Genomic DNA, 14,490 nt, shown 5'->3' with positions numbered 1-14,490 from the left:
CGGAACGTGTCCCTGCATGAGAGTATTATCTCTGATGAAATCCTACCTCTAGTGTCAGGAATTGGTATTGCAGTCTAATACCCAATCCTGAGAAATTCATACAAAAGCTCAGGACATATTTTAAGTACAAATAAGGATTTTCTGACAGGGCTTTCCACGGCATAAGTGAAGAGAAAACATGCAGATTTAGAACATGCACTTCAAAATGTTGCTTATTGATAAATATTAATCAGAGCTTTAAATGACATCCATTTATATTGAATGTGTAAATGCATAAATTACATGCATCAATGACACACATTTAAATTATATTAAAGAACACCTATGAAACAAAACTAAATACTCAGTAATACACTTCACCAATTCACAAAACATTCACACTTAATTTACGTCACTTTTCTGTCATACTTTTTGATAACAGTCATATAATTTAGCCATCAGATGAACAGCTGTACTCTCACAGACTTATCCACATCTTGTTTGACAGATGGCAACAGTTTATTTTTGAATGGCAGGAAATTACAGATGTATTAGGAATCTGGGGAATATTGAAAAAGGGATGAAATACAGCCATCAATGTTTTTCTTACATTAATAAATTGTTAAGTCAGACTTAATAAAAAGTTAAGTCTGAGCCTCCTCTCAAAGGATATTTGGGTGATGTAATGCAGGATTCCTCCTTGACATTAGACTTGGGGCACATTCATTTATCCACATCCACCCCTTACTTGTTCTAACATACAGCCTGAACTTGTCAATGTCACAGAAAAGACACAGAAAACAATATCATGTCTGGTGACTTTTTAAGAATGTTTTCCCTTTTATTAATCACCAACAGTGGCTTAAACATCCACTGTAACCAGTATCTCCCCTTTCCAAATAGTAAGTACATTTCATTTAATAGCACATTTACATCCAAAGTGTTTCACAATAAAGGAAAGACAGAGTTTAAAAGGTGGTTCCAACACCAACAACAACTGATACCTCCAGACAAAGAACAAAAAGTACCTCCAGACAGACAGATATACAGACATAATACAACTAAGATCCCATCCACAGTTTTCCAGGCTCAATGGCTATTGAACGCAAGTCACGAGACGAGATGAGTTTTTAGCAAGGATTTAAAAATGGAAGATGCTGATTTGAGGTCATGTAGTAGACTGTTTCAAAGGCGTGGTGCATGGACACTGAAGGCACCATGAGGGACATTGAGCTTTGTAAGTTCCACAGATTCAAATTGCCAACAGCAAAAACAGGATTTCAAACTCATAAAAGTATGCATATCATCAAAACAACATTATATGATGATATTGTTGAATATGAATGGGACCTTCTTCCTCTCTGTGTGTCTTTTCTTTAATTCACAGAAGTCATCATTTCACCACAGTCTGTCAGGCTATAGCTTTACACTCACATATATGTCTGTTTTTATATTCACAGCGTGTGGTTAGCCAGGTGGAAAAACTAGTCTTCATACAGCTGTAATATGTGTTACTCTTCAATGTCCCTGGCTTCCAATATCTGCAAGTGTTCAAAATGATGCCACGTGAGAGATATTAACATGTGAAGGTTGTTGTAGTACTGAAGACAAAGATATTTGTGAGGTTTAACAAAACACATTATTTTACAGTTAGAATGATAATAATGAATTATGTAAACACAAGACAGTTTTCAGCAATTTCACTATCAGTGTTAGACTGCTGAAGTGCAGATTTGGACTTGAAACTTTCCACAGAATCCAAAAACATTCTTAATTTCAATGCGATGAGTAGACTGGGTAAACCCATCTATGCACCAAACCTATAACCAATAAGCATGTTGTTTCAGAAGTGAAAGAATGGCTTTTGTTGTGTATTTGCTTTTCACCTTGACACAAGGAGAAGTTACTCAGGAGTTCCATGGCGAGCTTGCAATGTTTTGGACTGTCTGCGCAGCTAATTGCATTTTAATATGCTACATCTATACACCAAATCTATAGTAGGCTATGCCTAGGCTACGCACAGAACATAGTTTTTCAGAAGTGAAAAAAGTAGGCCAGGGGGTCAAGAGCGTGCAGATTAGCTTCGGCATGTTAGCACGCCATTTTCAAGTATGGCGACGCAAGGAGCATTTGGAACCAGCTCGGTGCACAAAATTCTGTGTTGAGATACATTGCCCGAGGCACCTCCATCTAAAAACTGTTGGTAGCATTGACTAACTAGCGCCAGATTTCTGAGTGCAGGGGACAAGCCGAGATGAGCTATGAGACATACGTTCACACTCGGTATCATGTTTCAACACACTTTAGGTCAGTATCACACCGCAATTCTCCTTTAAGCACACTATGTGGATATTTGATTTAGTTTATATAATATTATATTTTAGTATCATGTTTATCTTCTACTCTCTATTGTACACTGGAGTTTTTTATATGTATATTACTTTTTCTGCTGTAAGTGCATGTTGTGTGTCATGTCTGTATGCTACTGAGACCTTGAATTTCCCCTTGGGGATCAATAAAGTATCTATCTATCTATCTATCTATCTTTTACAGAATGTCCAATAAAAATCGACATTGGTCCATGCGTCATTTCAAGCTTTGGAACTTGGCCCATGGTCGGAGCCGACTGGCGCCGGATCCGAGCCCCAGTGTTCAATATGGCGTTCAATATGGCGCAAAAAGTGGGTATGCGCTATATGCGGCGCATAGGGGCGCAGAACCATGGGGGCGCCAAAGCGATGGTAAAAATAATAATAATAATAATAATATATTTGGTGTATTCTATATGTAGCTACTGTTGTACGTTTCTAAATCATTTCTGCATTTCCTCAATGTTAAATAAAATTTTTGAGGACTAACAGGCTAGAGTAGGCGCCCTATCTCATAAGATTCTATCATAGAATTTTGACATAGAAGAGGGAGTGGGGGCGCCATGAGCGCTGGGTGAGCAGGTACGAGTAGTGAGTTTTCGTCTATGGAAAAAGATGGATAAAGCAAAAAAGCTGTCGGGGGCTAAAATAGAAAAAGAAAGGGAAAATGAGATGGCATGTCAAGGGATGTGACAGTAGTTAAATAAGTGGATGGTGAAAAGCAACAGGTAGGATTTAAAGTGTGACGTCTGTGATTGGAAGCACACGTTTCATGTTCATGTTATACATGTTACCAGACTAACTAGCATTTGCTAAGCATATGCCGAAACAGCCATTCCATTCAGATAGCTATGTGGCTGCTATGCTCATACTGCACTTTTAATGGCAAACTGCAAACAGAAATGTCACACTAGCAACAACTCATTACATGATACCATTTCCTAACAATGAAGACTCCTTGTAATAACGTAATATTGTGCTGTCAATGTGGCGCAAACAAAGGCTAGAGTTGGATCAGCCTTATCCTTTGTGAGCAACAGCTGGCAAAAGGACGTTATGAGAACCGTTTAGACTCTCTGACAATGAGAAAAGTGACAGTGAAACATTTAAGAAAGTGACAATGCCACATTTAACAATACTTCAAGTTCAAATCGGCAGAATTTCTTAAAAAATAATATGTAATACATTATTGGCCTTTTGTTTTACTTTAGTTGTTTGTTTGTTTTTTTTTTTGGGGGGGGGGGCTACGTGCAGAACGTTGTAGGCTATGTCATTTCAGAAGTGAAAGATTGGCTTTTGTTTTGGATAATGCTTTACTCGACTTCACTTGCTTTACAGATCCACTCATGAACGTAGCCGGCAGGCACGCTACTGACTGACTGACTCGAGCACTGAAGAGGTCATGAGTCCCATGGTGTGCAATGTTTCTGGCTCTGCGGGAAGTTAACCTGTTATCTCGAACTGTCTGCTCACTCAGTCGCTTGAGCTGACTTGGGGAGTTGTCGTTGCCTACGAAATTGTAAGTTACATTTTGTCTAGGACTAGTAGTGTAACGTGACTAATCTGAATCTTTTATTTTTAAATTTAGAGATTCAATTCTCTCTGGGGTGCCAGGCAGTATTTGCTGCCAATTCAAATTTAGTCACAGTTAGAGCGAAACTATCACACAAATCAAACAACACAAACACGTTTTGTAAGTTCCAAATCATATATTGTGATAGTTTTAAATTAAACCAAAATATTCATACACAACTTAAATAATCAATAACCCTCCATACAATCGAAAATAAAATGACATTTAAACAAAAACGGTATGTATGAAAGAGTATGAAAGAGTCCGAGTCACTGAAGGAAAGTGAGTTGTGGAATATGTTGAATTAGTTGCATAGGCTACTGGCGGAAGGGAAAAGTGAACTCGGAGATGAGTGTGGAGTTACCAGCGGGAGACTAGCCAGGGGAACTGCAGAGTATGCCTACGACTTGAACCAGGGATCTTCGCAACACCTCGACAAGAGAAAGGAAAACCTCTTGTCATGCGGCCGATCCATTCCGTCGTGCGCAACACAAAGTAGTTTGAGCCGGTCCTATTTTGCTCAGGATCCGCGCTGCTTCAAAGTAATTCCTCAAAGGGATTAATCCACAAGGGTACGATCCAAGGAATCCAATGTAACTTAACCAGTGTGAATGTTCTGTTTCAAAATGCTCCCGCCATGTCTCACATGCCCTCGGTAACTACTCTCTCCGATAGAGCTTCCTGTAATTAGCGCTCTCCTCCCGCAGGTTAGGCCAAGCAGCCTTTTATCGTCAGCTGACTGCGTGACGTTAACAACCCCAATTGCGTTAAAGCAACCAGGTTGGATAAGCCTAAAATAATACATTTTTATTATAAAGAATATGGAGCGGTCCGCTACAGTAGTAGCTAATGTTGCAAGAAGTTTGTGTGTGGCGCTGTTTATCGTTCTAAATTGAATTGTAGTAGGACTCAACTGATCTGAGTTAATGATACTAGAGACTCGCGATTCATAAGTTAATTTAGGGCGTTTTCACACCTCATTTGGTCCGGACCTTTGGACTTTTCAGTTTGGTCCAAACCAAAATTGTAGGTGAAAAAGGTGCCACGGACCACGGTCCGGATCAAAATACCAAAATTTGATCCAAACTAAAGAGGTGGTCTCGGTCCGGATCAAACTGAACCATGGTTCGGTTCGTTTGCATTATGAAAACACTTTTTGGATGGTTTGGACTTTCAGACCAATTACAGGAAGTTGAGGTAGCTAGCTATCAAATAATAGATAATAAATAGCCTAAAATGAGCTACGAATGCATACGGGGAGAGGAGGAGATCATATAGCCTAGCCCAGTGGTTTTCAAAGTGGGGGGCCGCGAGCGGGTGCCAGGGGGGCCTCAGCAAGTTGGAAGGAAAAATAAAAGAAACAAATAAATACATTTGAAAAATTTAAAATATACCTATTACTATGAGGGTTGTTATACAATGCCATTAGAATAATTTGTTGCATATCTGAACATTATATTTTTCATGATAATGACTGGGAATAATAGTAAAGTGATAGCTCTCATAAAGCAGAAAGCCCCAAAGGCAATTTTTACACACTGTGTGCTCCATCGCGAAGTGCTTGTGGCTAAAATAATTATTAGGATTAGCTTAATGTATTTTTACATTTGCTGTAGTATTGTCGATGGGTTTAATAACACATCAAGGGGGTCCTTGGCCAGAACCTAGTGGTATTTGGGGGGCCTTGTCGTGGAAAAGTTTGGGAACCCCTGGCCTAGCCTATTTAATTAGAATTTGAATTAGAAGTCTGACAGTTTGGTCTAAAAGTCAATTAGAAAAAAATTTGTTAAAATACCGACATCTACAACATTTTTGGAGAGGATGAGAGAGAGGGGACAGCAAAGCAATGCTATCTGAATTCTGAAGCTTAAAAAAAATCTGCGGCAACAGTATATAAGGTACGTGAAGCCATAAGAAAAAGCGGTGCTTTTAGGTAGGAAAACCCACTGAATTGACAACATCAACGTCAGACGCATGCCTGTAAACAAGTCAATCAAAGGGAGACGCAGCGCATGTAGGTGGTAACAACAGGATGCAGGAATGTCATGCAAAGTTCTTAAGTACGCTAGAAAAATTGCAATGTGAAACCATTAATTAACCGGATCAAACATATTCAATGTAACCAAACGGACCTTGGTCCGGACTTTCAGGTGTGAAGACGCCCTTAAAGACACGGGTGAAGAGTCACGACTTAAACAGGTTTAGTGTGTAATTGTAAGAGTAGAATAAGAGGGTATGTACAATGTGAGTGCAACCAGTGTAAAAGTGATGTTGAAGTTAAGTCTTTAAAGAAATATCCATCTCCGTTTGATCCAAGAATACAACAAATTGGCGAAGGAGGATGAGTATTTCAATGCTGAGTCCACCACAGTGCCTTCCTCAAAAGGGTGAGCCACCAATACCGTTTATTACATGGAGGAACATTTTCAACAACTATATGTTAGCCATACCTGTTACTGGAAATACGCGGCCAGATGCTAGGAAACGTGCAGTTTCACTTCATAGCCTGGGTCCGGAGGGACAAAGTATTTTCTACAGTCTGCTGGAGCAAGGTATGACATTTGACGAGGCTATGGCCGCTCTCGAAAAGCACTTTGTACCGAAAGTTAACATTGTTGCCTGTAGACACACATTCAGACAACATGTTCAACGAGCTGATTAAACCGCTTTTCAGTATGTACTGTAGCAGCTTTGAGAGCTTTAGCCATGCATTGTGATTTTGGACAAATGGAGAGTGAAATGATACGATGAAACTAATTTTGAATTTGATAATTTTGAATTTGCGTATCTCAGTGCTGTAAAAGACAAATTACTGCTGGAGAATAATATCACTCTGGAGAGGGCTCAGACAATTGCATGCCAGGTAGAGGAGGCAGTTAAAAACGCTAAACTGCTGTCTTCAGCCAAAATGTGTGATCCAACCGCGTCAGTGCAAATGGTCAGAGCCACGAATGCTCATTTTTGAGGGTAAAGAGGAGTGTGCCCAGCTAAGCCTAAAGCCTAAGTAAAGGTATTTGGTGTGGTGATTTTAATGCACACAGTACTCTTTGGGGGGATAGGGATGATTCTAATGGAAAAGTGATTGAGGAATATTTGGGTGAGAAGGGGCTAGTATGCTTGAATGATGGCTCAGGTACGAGAATAGATATAGCTAGGGGATATGAATCTGCAATAGATCTGACTTTGGCTACAAAGACAGTAGCTACAGATGCAAACCTTCAGATCAACTTTGACAAAAGTTCTTTTGGTCAAACCAGCATTCTCTTTTTGGGGCATGCAATCTCCAAAGAAGGGCTACGCCCAAGTCCAGATCATCTGACTGCCATTGCTGAAGCTCCAGCACCGAAAGACATGGCAGCACTACGCTCCTTCCTAGGACTAACTTCCTGTTTCAGAAAATTCTTGCCAAACTATGCTACACTAGTGGAGCTACTGTGAGAGCTGCTCAGACCTAACACACAGGCCGAGCTACAGTGGAATGATGCAGCAGACCAGAGATTCATGAAATTAAAAACGCTGCTTCTGTCAAGCCCTGCTCTGTCTGTCTATGACTCCAAGCTACCTACCTATGTTACTACAGATGCTTCAGATTATGGGTTAGGGGCTGTACTGACTCAGTTACACTCAGATAAACATGAACGCATTGTGGCCTTTGCTTCTCGCACGCTGTCAGCTGCCAAGAGGAAGTACTCGACTTTAGAAAAATAGGCCTTAGCCTGTGTATGGGCAGTGGAAAGATGGCGTACCTACCTGTGGGGACACAGATTCACACTCCGAACTGACCACCAAGCACTCACGACTCTCCTTAACACTAAAGGTATGAACAGAGCTGGCATGAGGATTGCAAGATGGTCAGCTAGACTCATGTGTTTCCAGTATGATATGCAGCACCGGCCTGGTAGTCAGAATGTGTTGGCTGACTGACTCTCACGTGTTCCCCTTACTGACTCCAACACTGAAGTGGAGTCTGAGGAAGACTTATACACAGAGATAGCTGAGATTTCTCCTCTTCTTACTGCACTGCCACTTTCAGATTTCAAAGCTTAATGTAAGGACTGTCCTGAACTCACACAGCTGCAACAGGTGATCCGTTCCGGGTGGCCTAAGGTGAAGAAAGCTCTCCCAAAGGACGTACAGCCATACTTCCTGGTGCGACATGAACTCACTGTTCAGTCGCCGCTTGTTTTCCGTGGAACACACCTACTGGTTCCCAAGTCTCTTCAGGAGAGAGTAGTACATCTGGCGCACGAAGGGCATCAGGGTGTAGTTCGCACAAAGCAACCCTTGAGAGAACTATTCTGGTGGCCACACATGGATGACCTGGCCCACAGTGTGCTGTTATCATGCTCAACCTGTCAGTCGTGTGACAAAACAGCCAAAGCCTCTCCAGCCCCTTTACAGCCTTTGGAGCTTCCAGAGGGCCCTTTTCAGCATTTGGCTATGGACATTGTGGGTCCATTTGAACGTGCTACCTATGACTGCAGATTCGCCATCACACTCGTGGACTACTTTAGTAAATGGCCTGAAGTAGCCTTCACTTCAACAGCAACTACTGCCACAGTTGTGACATTCCTGGCCACTGTCTTTGCACGTGAAGGAAACACCTGTGTCATTACAACAGATAATGGTCCGCAATTCACTTCTTCTGCCTTTGCTGATTTCCTGAAAGAAAGGGGAATTAAACACATCAGGAGGAGTGTCTACCACCCGGAAGCGAATGGGTGTGTTGAATGTTTTAATAGGGTGTTGAAAGACTGTGTTCAAGCTGCAGTGGTAGCTCATCGTCCATGGAAGACGGCAGTAACTGAAATGCTCCAGAGCTACCGTGCCGAGTCGTTCAACAGCAAGCCAAAAGCAAAAGATACACAGATTCCAAGAGAGGCGCGAAGCCTTCCAAAATCACCATTGGTGATAAAGTCCTTTTCATGTGGGAAAGGGAGAGAGACAGTACATTGACCCCATGACTGTAAAGAAACAGACTGGGCGGAACACCTTCATCCTAAGCGATGGGAAAAGGTGGCACGCAGCACGAACCTTTCTCGTTGAGGAGAATCCAAAGGAACTACCACAACATGGGACAGCAGAAAACACCAGTCCAGCAGAGACTCCATCAAAACCTGCACGCCATAGAGAGAGTCAACCACCAGCCTGGACAAAGGATTTTGTGATGACTTAAGTCTGAGACAAGAAGACATGTAAAGGGTGTAGGCGGGGTGTAGGATCGCTGCCCTATAAAAAAAAAGTACCGGTAATTATATTCTGGAATGTTTTTAGTTGAATGTTTTCCAGTTGCACTTACAGTACCTGACAATGCTTACCTTAATACCATGTTGAATTTGAGTTATTACAGAAGCCTTATATCTCATGCAATTATCACTGGCTATTATAGCTTACACAGACACTAAAGGCTGTTGGCTGATATTTTATCATACAAGTTAGACTGTTTAGCTGTATGTAATTAATGCACCTGGAAAGGTTTCATTATAGAAGAACAGTGAAATGTTAAATGTCTAATGACTTCGGTTCATGATGAGGTAGTAGCATTTGAGTAACGGGGGAGATGTTGTGTTTGCATACACCGACATTTATGCATATGCTCCACCACCAGTAGGTGGCACTGTGAGTGGTGTAATCATTGCAATGTGCGTAGTTGTAAGAGTAGAATGAGTGTGTACAACGGGAGTTTGAGAACTGCTACCAGTGTAAGTGATGCTGAATTTTAAGTAAAGTCTTTAAAGAAATATCCGTCTCCATTTGATCCAAGAACACAACAGTATGCTTATAGATTACTTTTAAGTAATTTTCTGATCAAATATCTGTACTTCTACTCATGTCTGGGTTCCAGATTTTATATACAACTCTGGGGTTGTGACAGTGACACCCCTGAAGATTTTTTTAATATTGCTGTTTAAAAAATGTAGAGTAGCCTACTTACTCTGGGTTTGTGAGCAGTGTGTTGTCCACCCACGTACAGCTTCCACCATAGCAATGTAGTCCTATCCAGTATTCATCTTTATATCCATTTAAAAATTGCTAAGAATTAAACAAAAAAATTATACAGATTTTGGCTGTCTTAATGAAGGTTAGCATTATGATTAATGTTATTTTTTTCCTTGTGTTAATACGGAGAATAGCACTCTATACCTGTTCCTCTTTACTTTCTATGATGACCAGGTGTCCTCCCATAGTAACACAACGTTGTCTACTGTCATCCCAGGTATTCTTGGAAGTGGAAAAGTAATACCATTTTCCACTGAAATACTTCCAGCCTTTTGCCAGCTTATCCCTTACTTCAGCCTTAAGACCTAGGATTTGGAAATTCATGATCACAACACAAGTTGCTATACACCATTAAAGTTGCACTGCTAAAGAACTAATCCACATAGTGATTATTGGAAACAAGCCAAAATAAACTAGATAGAGGCTTGGCTCATGCCATGGTTAAGATTCATGGTCTCTGGAGGAAGAAGAAATTACTCACTGTCAAGTTTAGCCAGGGTGTCTGTCTTTTCTCTGGAAAGAACTGTGTAATTCCTCAGAAGCCCTGTCAAGTTCATCTGTGTCTCTTTAGAAATAAACAGTACAATGAGTTGATATTACACAACCATGGATATCTGGCCAAATTGATTGTGGTTCACTGCCAATGAGACTTACCATTGAGCTGATGCCACAGCAATGCCTTCTCCTCAGAAAGACTGTTATGTTTACTCTGCAATTCTACTAGTTCATTCTTGATCTCTGTTAATTAGACACAAGTGCAATTCACTCTTTACAGTTGACAGGTTGTAGTAAGGCTGTAGTGTTTTTGTCACTTTTTAGTTCCAGTACAAAAAACACCACTTGTAGGGATTGTATGTAACTCTCAGAAATCTTTCTGTGATCTCTGCTCAACTGTGATCTCTAATGTGAATGTAATTTACCCATGAGTTCCTTCTGCAGGTTTCCAGAAGAATTCCATGCGTCTACAGTATAAAAATGTATTAGAAGTTGAGCATAGCAACGTGGCCATTTCATATTTTATGTTTACTGCTGTACCAAAATGATTGCCTTCTGTATAACAGCACTCATGGCCCTGTAATATCACTGGGCCTTAAGGGAAAATGTTATGAAAACTTCTCTTTTTCAGTGCTTTTAGTCTTTTCACATGTGTGTTGGGTATCTGAGATGGCTAAAACACTGAAACAGTAATACCCAGTTGTTTGTCTATTGACTGCCTAGGCCTGGAAACATTCAATGAGACGGGAATTAACTGTTCTTCCCTTCAGAACATCAATATTATTGAATAAAACCACCTCAAATGTACCTATTTGGACCAAGTCTCTGCTCACAACTTTAGAAAAAAATGTGAACGTTTGCTCTCATCTCACAAGCTCGGTACCTAATACCAAAATGTCAAAGTAAAGCCATTGAGTAATATCTGTATGTCAGTAAAGGAACAGGCACAGAAATGGGGTGCTCTAACCAGGGCTTTTCAGACAGGTGTGAAACCGGTGTTGTTTTGCTTTCCCTTTAGTAATGTGTCCAAAGATGGCACAGAACTAAAGAAACAATTTAAAATTGAAGGGGTAAAATATGTGAGCTATAATATCATCACAATTTATATATGTCTGTGGTATTTTTGTTACATCTTTACCTACCTGTATTGCTCTTCTGAAAATCATACAGTGTCTCTGCATATGAAATTTCACTTAAAGAATCTGTTGAAGACATCATTGAGCAAAAACCTCATTCACCATACCACCACACTACCATCACAAACGATATTAAATGCATACATTTACACAGTGTGTGATTTAAACTGCATTGTGAAGTCTTCATGAAACACACTGTGGTACACAAATGCAATGCCAGCCACTGGCTAAGAAGAGCTTACACAGTGATTTTGTAACCATTTTAACCTGATAGTATGTTGGGTAAGCATTCACAATTGCCCCTTATAAACATATGTCTTGACATGTGAAGAAATTGACAATAAAGCAGACTTTGACTTTGACTTTGACTTTGATATGTGTTTGCTTACAGAATGCACTGAGTGTAAAGATCACAATAATCAGGAGAGCGGAGAGGAAAAGCAGGAGGACTGTGGGTTTTAGAAGGACTCGCCAGAGGGACCTCTCCTCTGGTGCTGTCCTTGGAGAGGGGTCATCAGGGTCAGATGCCTCAGTGGGCTGAGCATCATCTGACCATGGTGCATAACATAAAGATAAACATTAAGGTGCTTGAAAATGAAGAAAACATGATAATGACTTCCTCCAATGCCCTGTTGTGCTAGTAAACTCAGATAGGTGATCTGGATTGACAGATCATTGGCATACAAGTGGCAAAATAATTGCAGACTAGCAACATATGTAGCCAACCAGAGGAGGCACCGCAGGACATCAATTCCTAATAACAAAGGGCACAGACCACTTAAAACATTATACCATTTTAGCATTATAATGCCAATCCAAGTTAATATTGTACCAATGACCAAGAAATGGTATAAAAACACAGACAAAACAACATACCCTGATTGGGGAGACTGACTTTGGTGTAGATAACACAGTCACTTCCTGCAGCATGAAATAATAATAATAAAAAAGTTAATACCAAGATAAACTGTAGCTGTAGCAGAAGCCTAATTTGACATCCTTTGATTTATTGTTAAATCCTTATACCCTTGAAACAAGAAACAAAAACTAATTGCAAAATGAATTGAACATAATTGCAACTAAAAATAAAATGCAGGCTACATCTGTGGCAGACATTTACAGGAACAGAGAGCAGACTTTCAAGTGAAGCATGCTAATGATTTCCTGGAGCTTGAGCTTCACGCCAAGTGAGCAGAGACATTTGAGGTGCCATTATGTCAAGACTTTTTTTTTACTGTCAAACTTAACACACCTCTATCTCCTTTCTGTAGGGCAGATCTTCCAGGTACAGAAATATGGATATTTGAGTAGGTAGCATCATCATCAGTGGTTTCTGGAGTAGAGTTTGTAAAATAGTAAGACACCTCAAAACTGTAGTTCAGATAGCATTGCTAAAGTATCTGCATAGCTATTTCAACCAATTTCTCAGTAAGTTATGAGTTATAATAGACACATGAAAGAGTCCTCAACCAGCTCTAAAACAAACTTTAGGAAGCATTGAAAGAAAAAAAAGTGAATGAATAAGACAAGAGTTACTACAAGACTGGCAGATGTACGTACATTTGCGAACGTAGCGTTATCAGAACCATAGACAAAAGCCCATGCAGAAAAATGATAGTGACCATGACGGCCCCCATGAAGTCTCATTCCAACAAATCTGGCCCATTGCCTAATGTGAGTTTGACACCCCTGAACAAGATAATGTAGTTGGCTTCCGGGCTGCTAGTATTATTAAAATAAAGTGTCCCACTCCAGCCCTGCACTGATGATACTGTTGATGACCATTACAACCACGTTTAGTGTTAACCATTACAACCACGTTTAGTGTTAACCATTAAAACCACGTTTAGTGATGACCATTACAACCACGTTGGGTGTTAACCATTAAAACCACGTTTAGTGTTGACCATTACAACCACGTTTAGTGTTAACCATTAAAACCACGTTTAGTGTTGACCATTACAACCACGTTTAGTGATGACCATTACAACCACGTTTAGTGATAACCATTACAAGGACATTTCAACACATACAATCTAAATAGGCAAATAGCAAGTCAAAACATTTATGCACGATAGCAACAATATGGCATACAATCTCGGAATACACTTACCTGAGCTTGTTTTACATGATGTGTGTTTTTGGTGGTGGTTTATAACCGCATAAAGTGGATGTTCGGACATCTTGATAAATAGACAACCTCTATTTTACAAGGGAAGAAATGGAAATGGACTATACTTCTCTTTCTCTGTCTCTCTCTTGCATCCACACCCTCCCCAACCACACGCTTGCGTGCACACGTACAATTGTATTGTACACCACCCACACATTTCCTGATGTTTCTGACACTAACAGGCTACTTTTTCTTGTCTCAAAGACACCTTACACTACAGCATCACCACTTCACCATCACACTTCACACTACAGCATCACCACTTCACCATCACACTTCACACTACAGCATCACCACTTCACCATCACACTACAGCATCACCACTTCACCATGACACCTTAGACTACAGCATCACCACTTCACCATGACACTTCACACTACAGCATCACCACTTCATCATCACACCTAACATTAGAGCATCACCACTTCACCATGGCACTTCACACTACAGCATCACCACTTCACAGCCACTTTTGACACCAGCTATTTTAGCCGGGACAGAGCCAGTAGATGTCTTTCTAGCTTGCCATCATTATTGACTAAGACTACGATTAAGAATAAGCATGAATAAGTAATACGCTTATTGTCTAGCTGTCCAAAGTTCTGGGATGACAACATGTTGCGCCTTAGCAATGTCCGCTGACACCCCCTATGGATTAAAGGAATTATCCGGAGTAAAATGCACTTTAGATCAATTTACGGATGATTGGGAGTACACACGTTGAGTTGACATCAAAATCATGTCATTCGGATGTGTTTTGAGAA

General features: G+C 40.4%; 1 protein-coding gene across 2 annotated transcripts; it reads right to left on the bottom strand.

Annotated features, from left to right (window-relative positions):
* Positions 1 to 403: 403 nt before the first annotated feature.
* LOC143127421 (uncharacterized) lies at positions 404 to 13,809 on the bottom strand. Of its 2 annotated transcripts, XM_076288916.1 has the most exons (11): positions 13,666 to 13,809; positions 12,805 to 12,885; positions 12,429 to 12,473; positions 11,942 to 12,100; positions 11,559 to 11,618; positions 10,842 to 10,883; positions 10,576 to 10,659; positions 10,403 to 10,486; positions 10,066 to 10,226; positions 9,857 to 9,954; positions 404 to 1,520 (listed from the first exon to the last, which is right to left on the bottom strand). In XM_076288916.1, exons 1-11 carry the CDS (start codon positions 13,733 to 13,735, stop codon positions 1,391 to 1,393), a joined length of 1,014 nt encoding a protein of 337 aa, XP_076145031.1. In that variant the 5' UTR covers positions 13,736 to 13,809; the 3' UTR covers positions 404 to 1,390. The 2 variants fall into 2 exon arrangements, with proteins under 2 accessions (XP_076145031.1, XP_076145032.1); XM_076288917.1 differs by lacking the exon at positions 11,942 to 12,100.
* Between the last annotated feature and the right edge of the window lie 681 nt (positions 13,810 to 14,490).

The sequence above is a fragment of the Alosa pseudoharengus genome, unplaced genomic scaffold (assembly GCF_046254945.1).
Source record: "Alosa pseudoharengus isolate Yale_2024_CS ecotype anadromous, Long Island Sound unplaced genomic scaffold, YU_APseudo_1.1 YU_APseudo_1.1_scf_17, whole genome shotgun sequence".
Lineage (NCBI taxonomy): Eukaryota > Metazoa > Chordata > Actinopteri > Clupeiformes > Clupeidae > Alosa > Alosa pseudoharengus.
This window is presented reverse-complemented; position numbering and strand designations above follow the sequence as displayed.

What these genes read in the sequence shown, in the direction of transcription:
- LOC143127421 (XM_076288916.1), bottom strand. Translation starts at nt 13,735, where the DNA reads ATGTCCGAACATCCACTTTATGCGGTTATAAACCACCACCAAAAACAC. An exon ending in ATCATGTAAAACAAGCTCAG is followed by an intron (nt 12,886 to 13,665) that starts GTAAGTGTATTC and finishes ACTCTACTCCAG; the next exon opens with AAACCACTGATGATGATGCT. An exon ending in CTTTACACTCAGTGCATTCT is followed by an intron (nt 11,619 to 11,941) that starts GTAAGCAAACAC and finishes TGTCTTCAACAG; the next exon opens with ATTCTTTAAGTGAAATTTCA.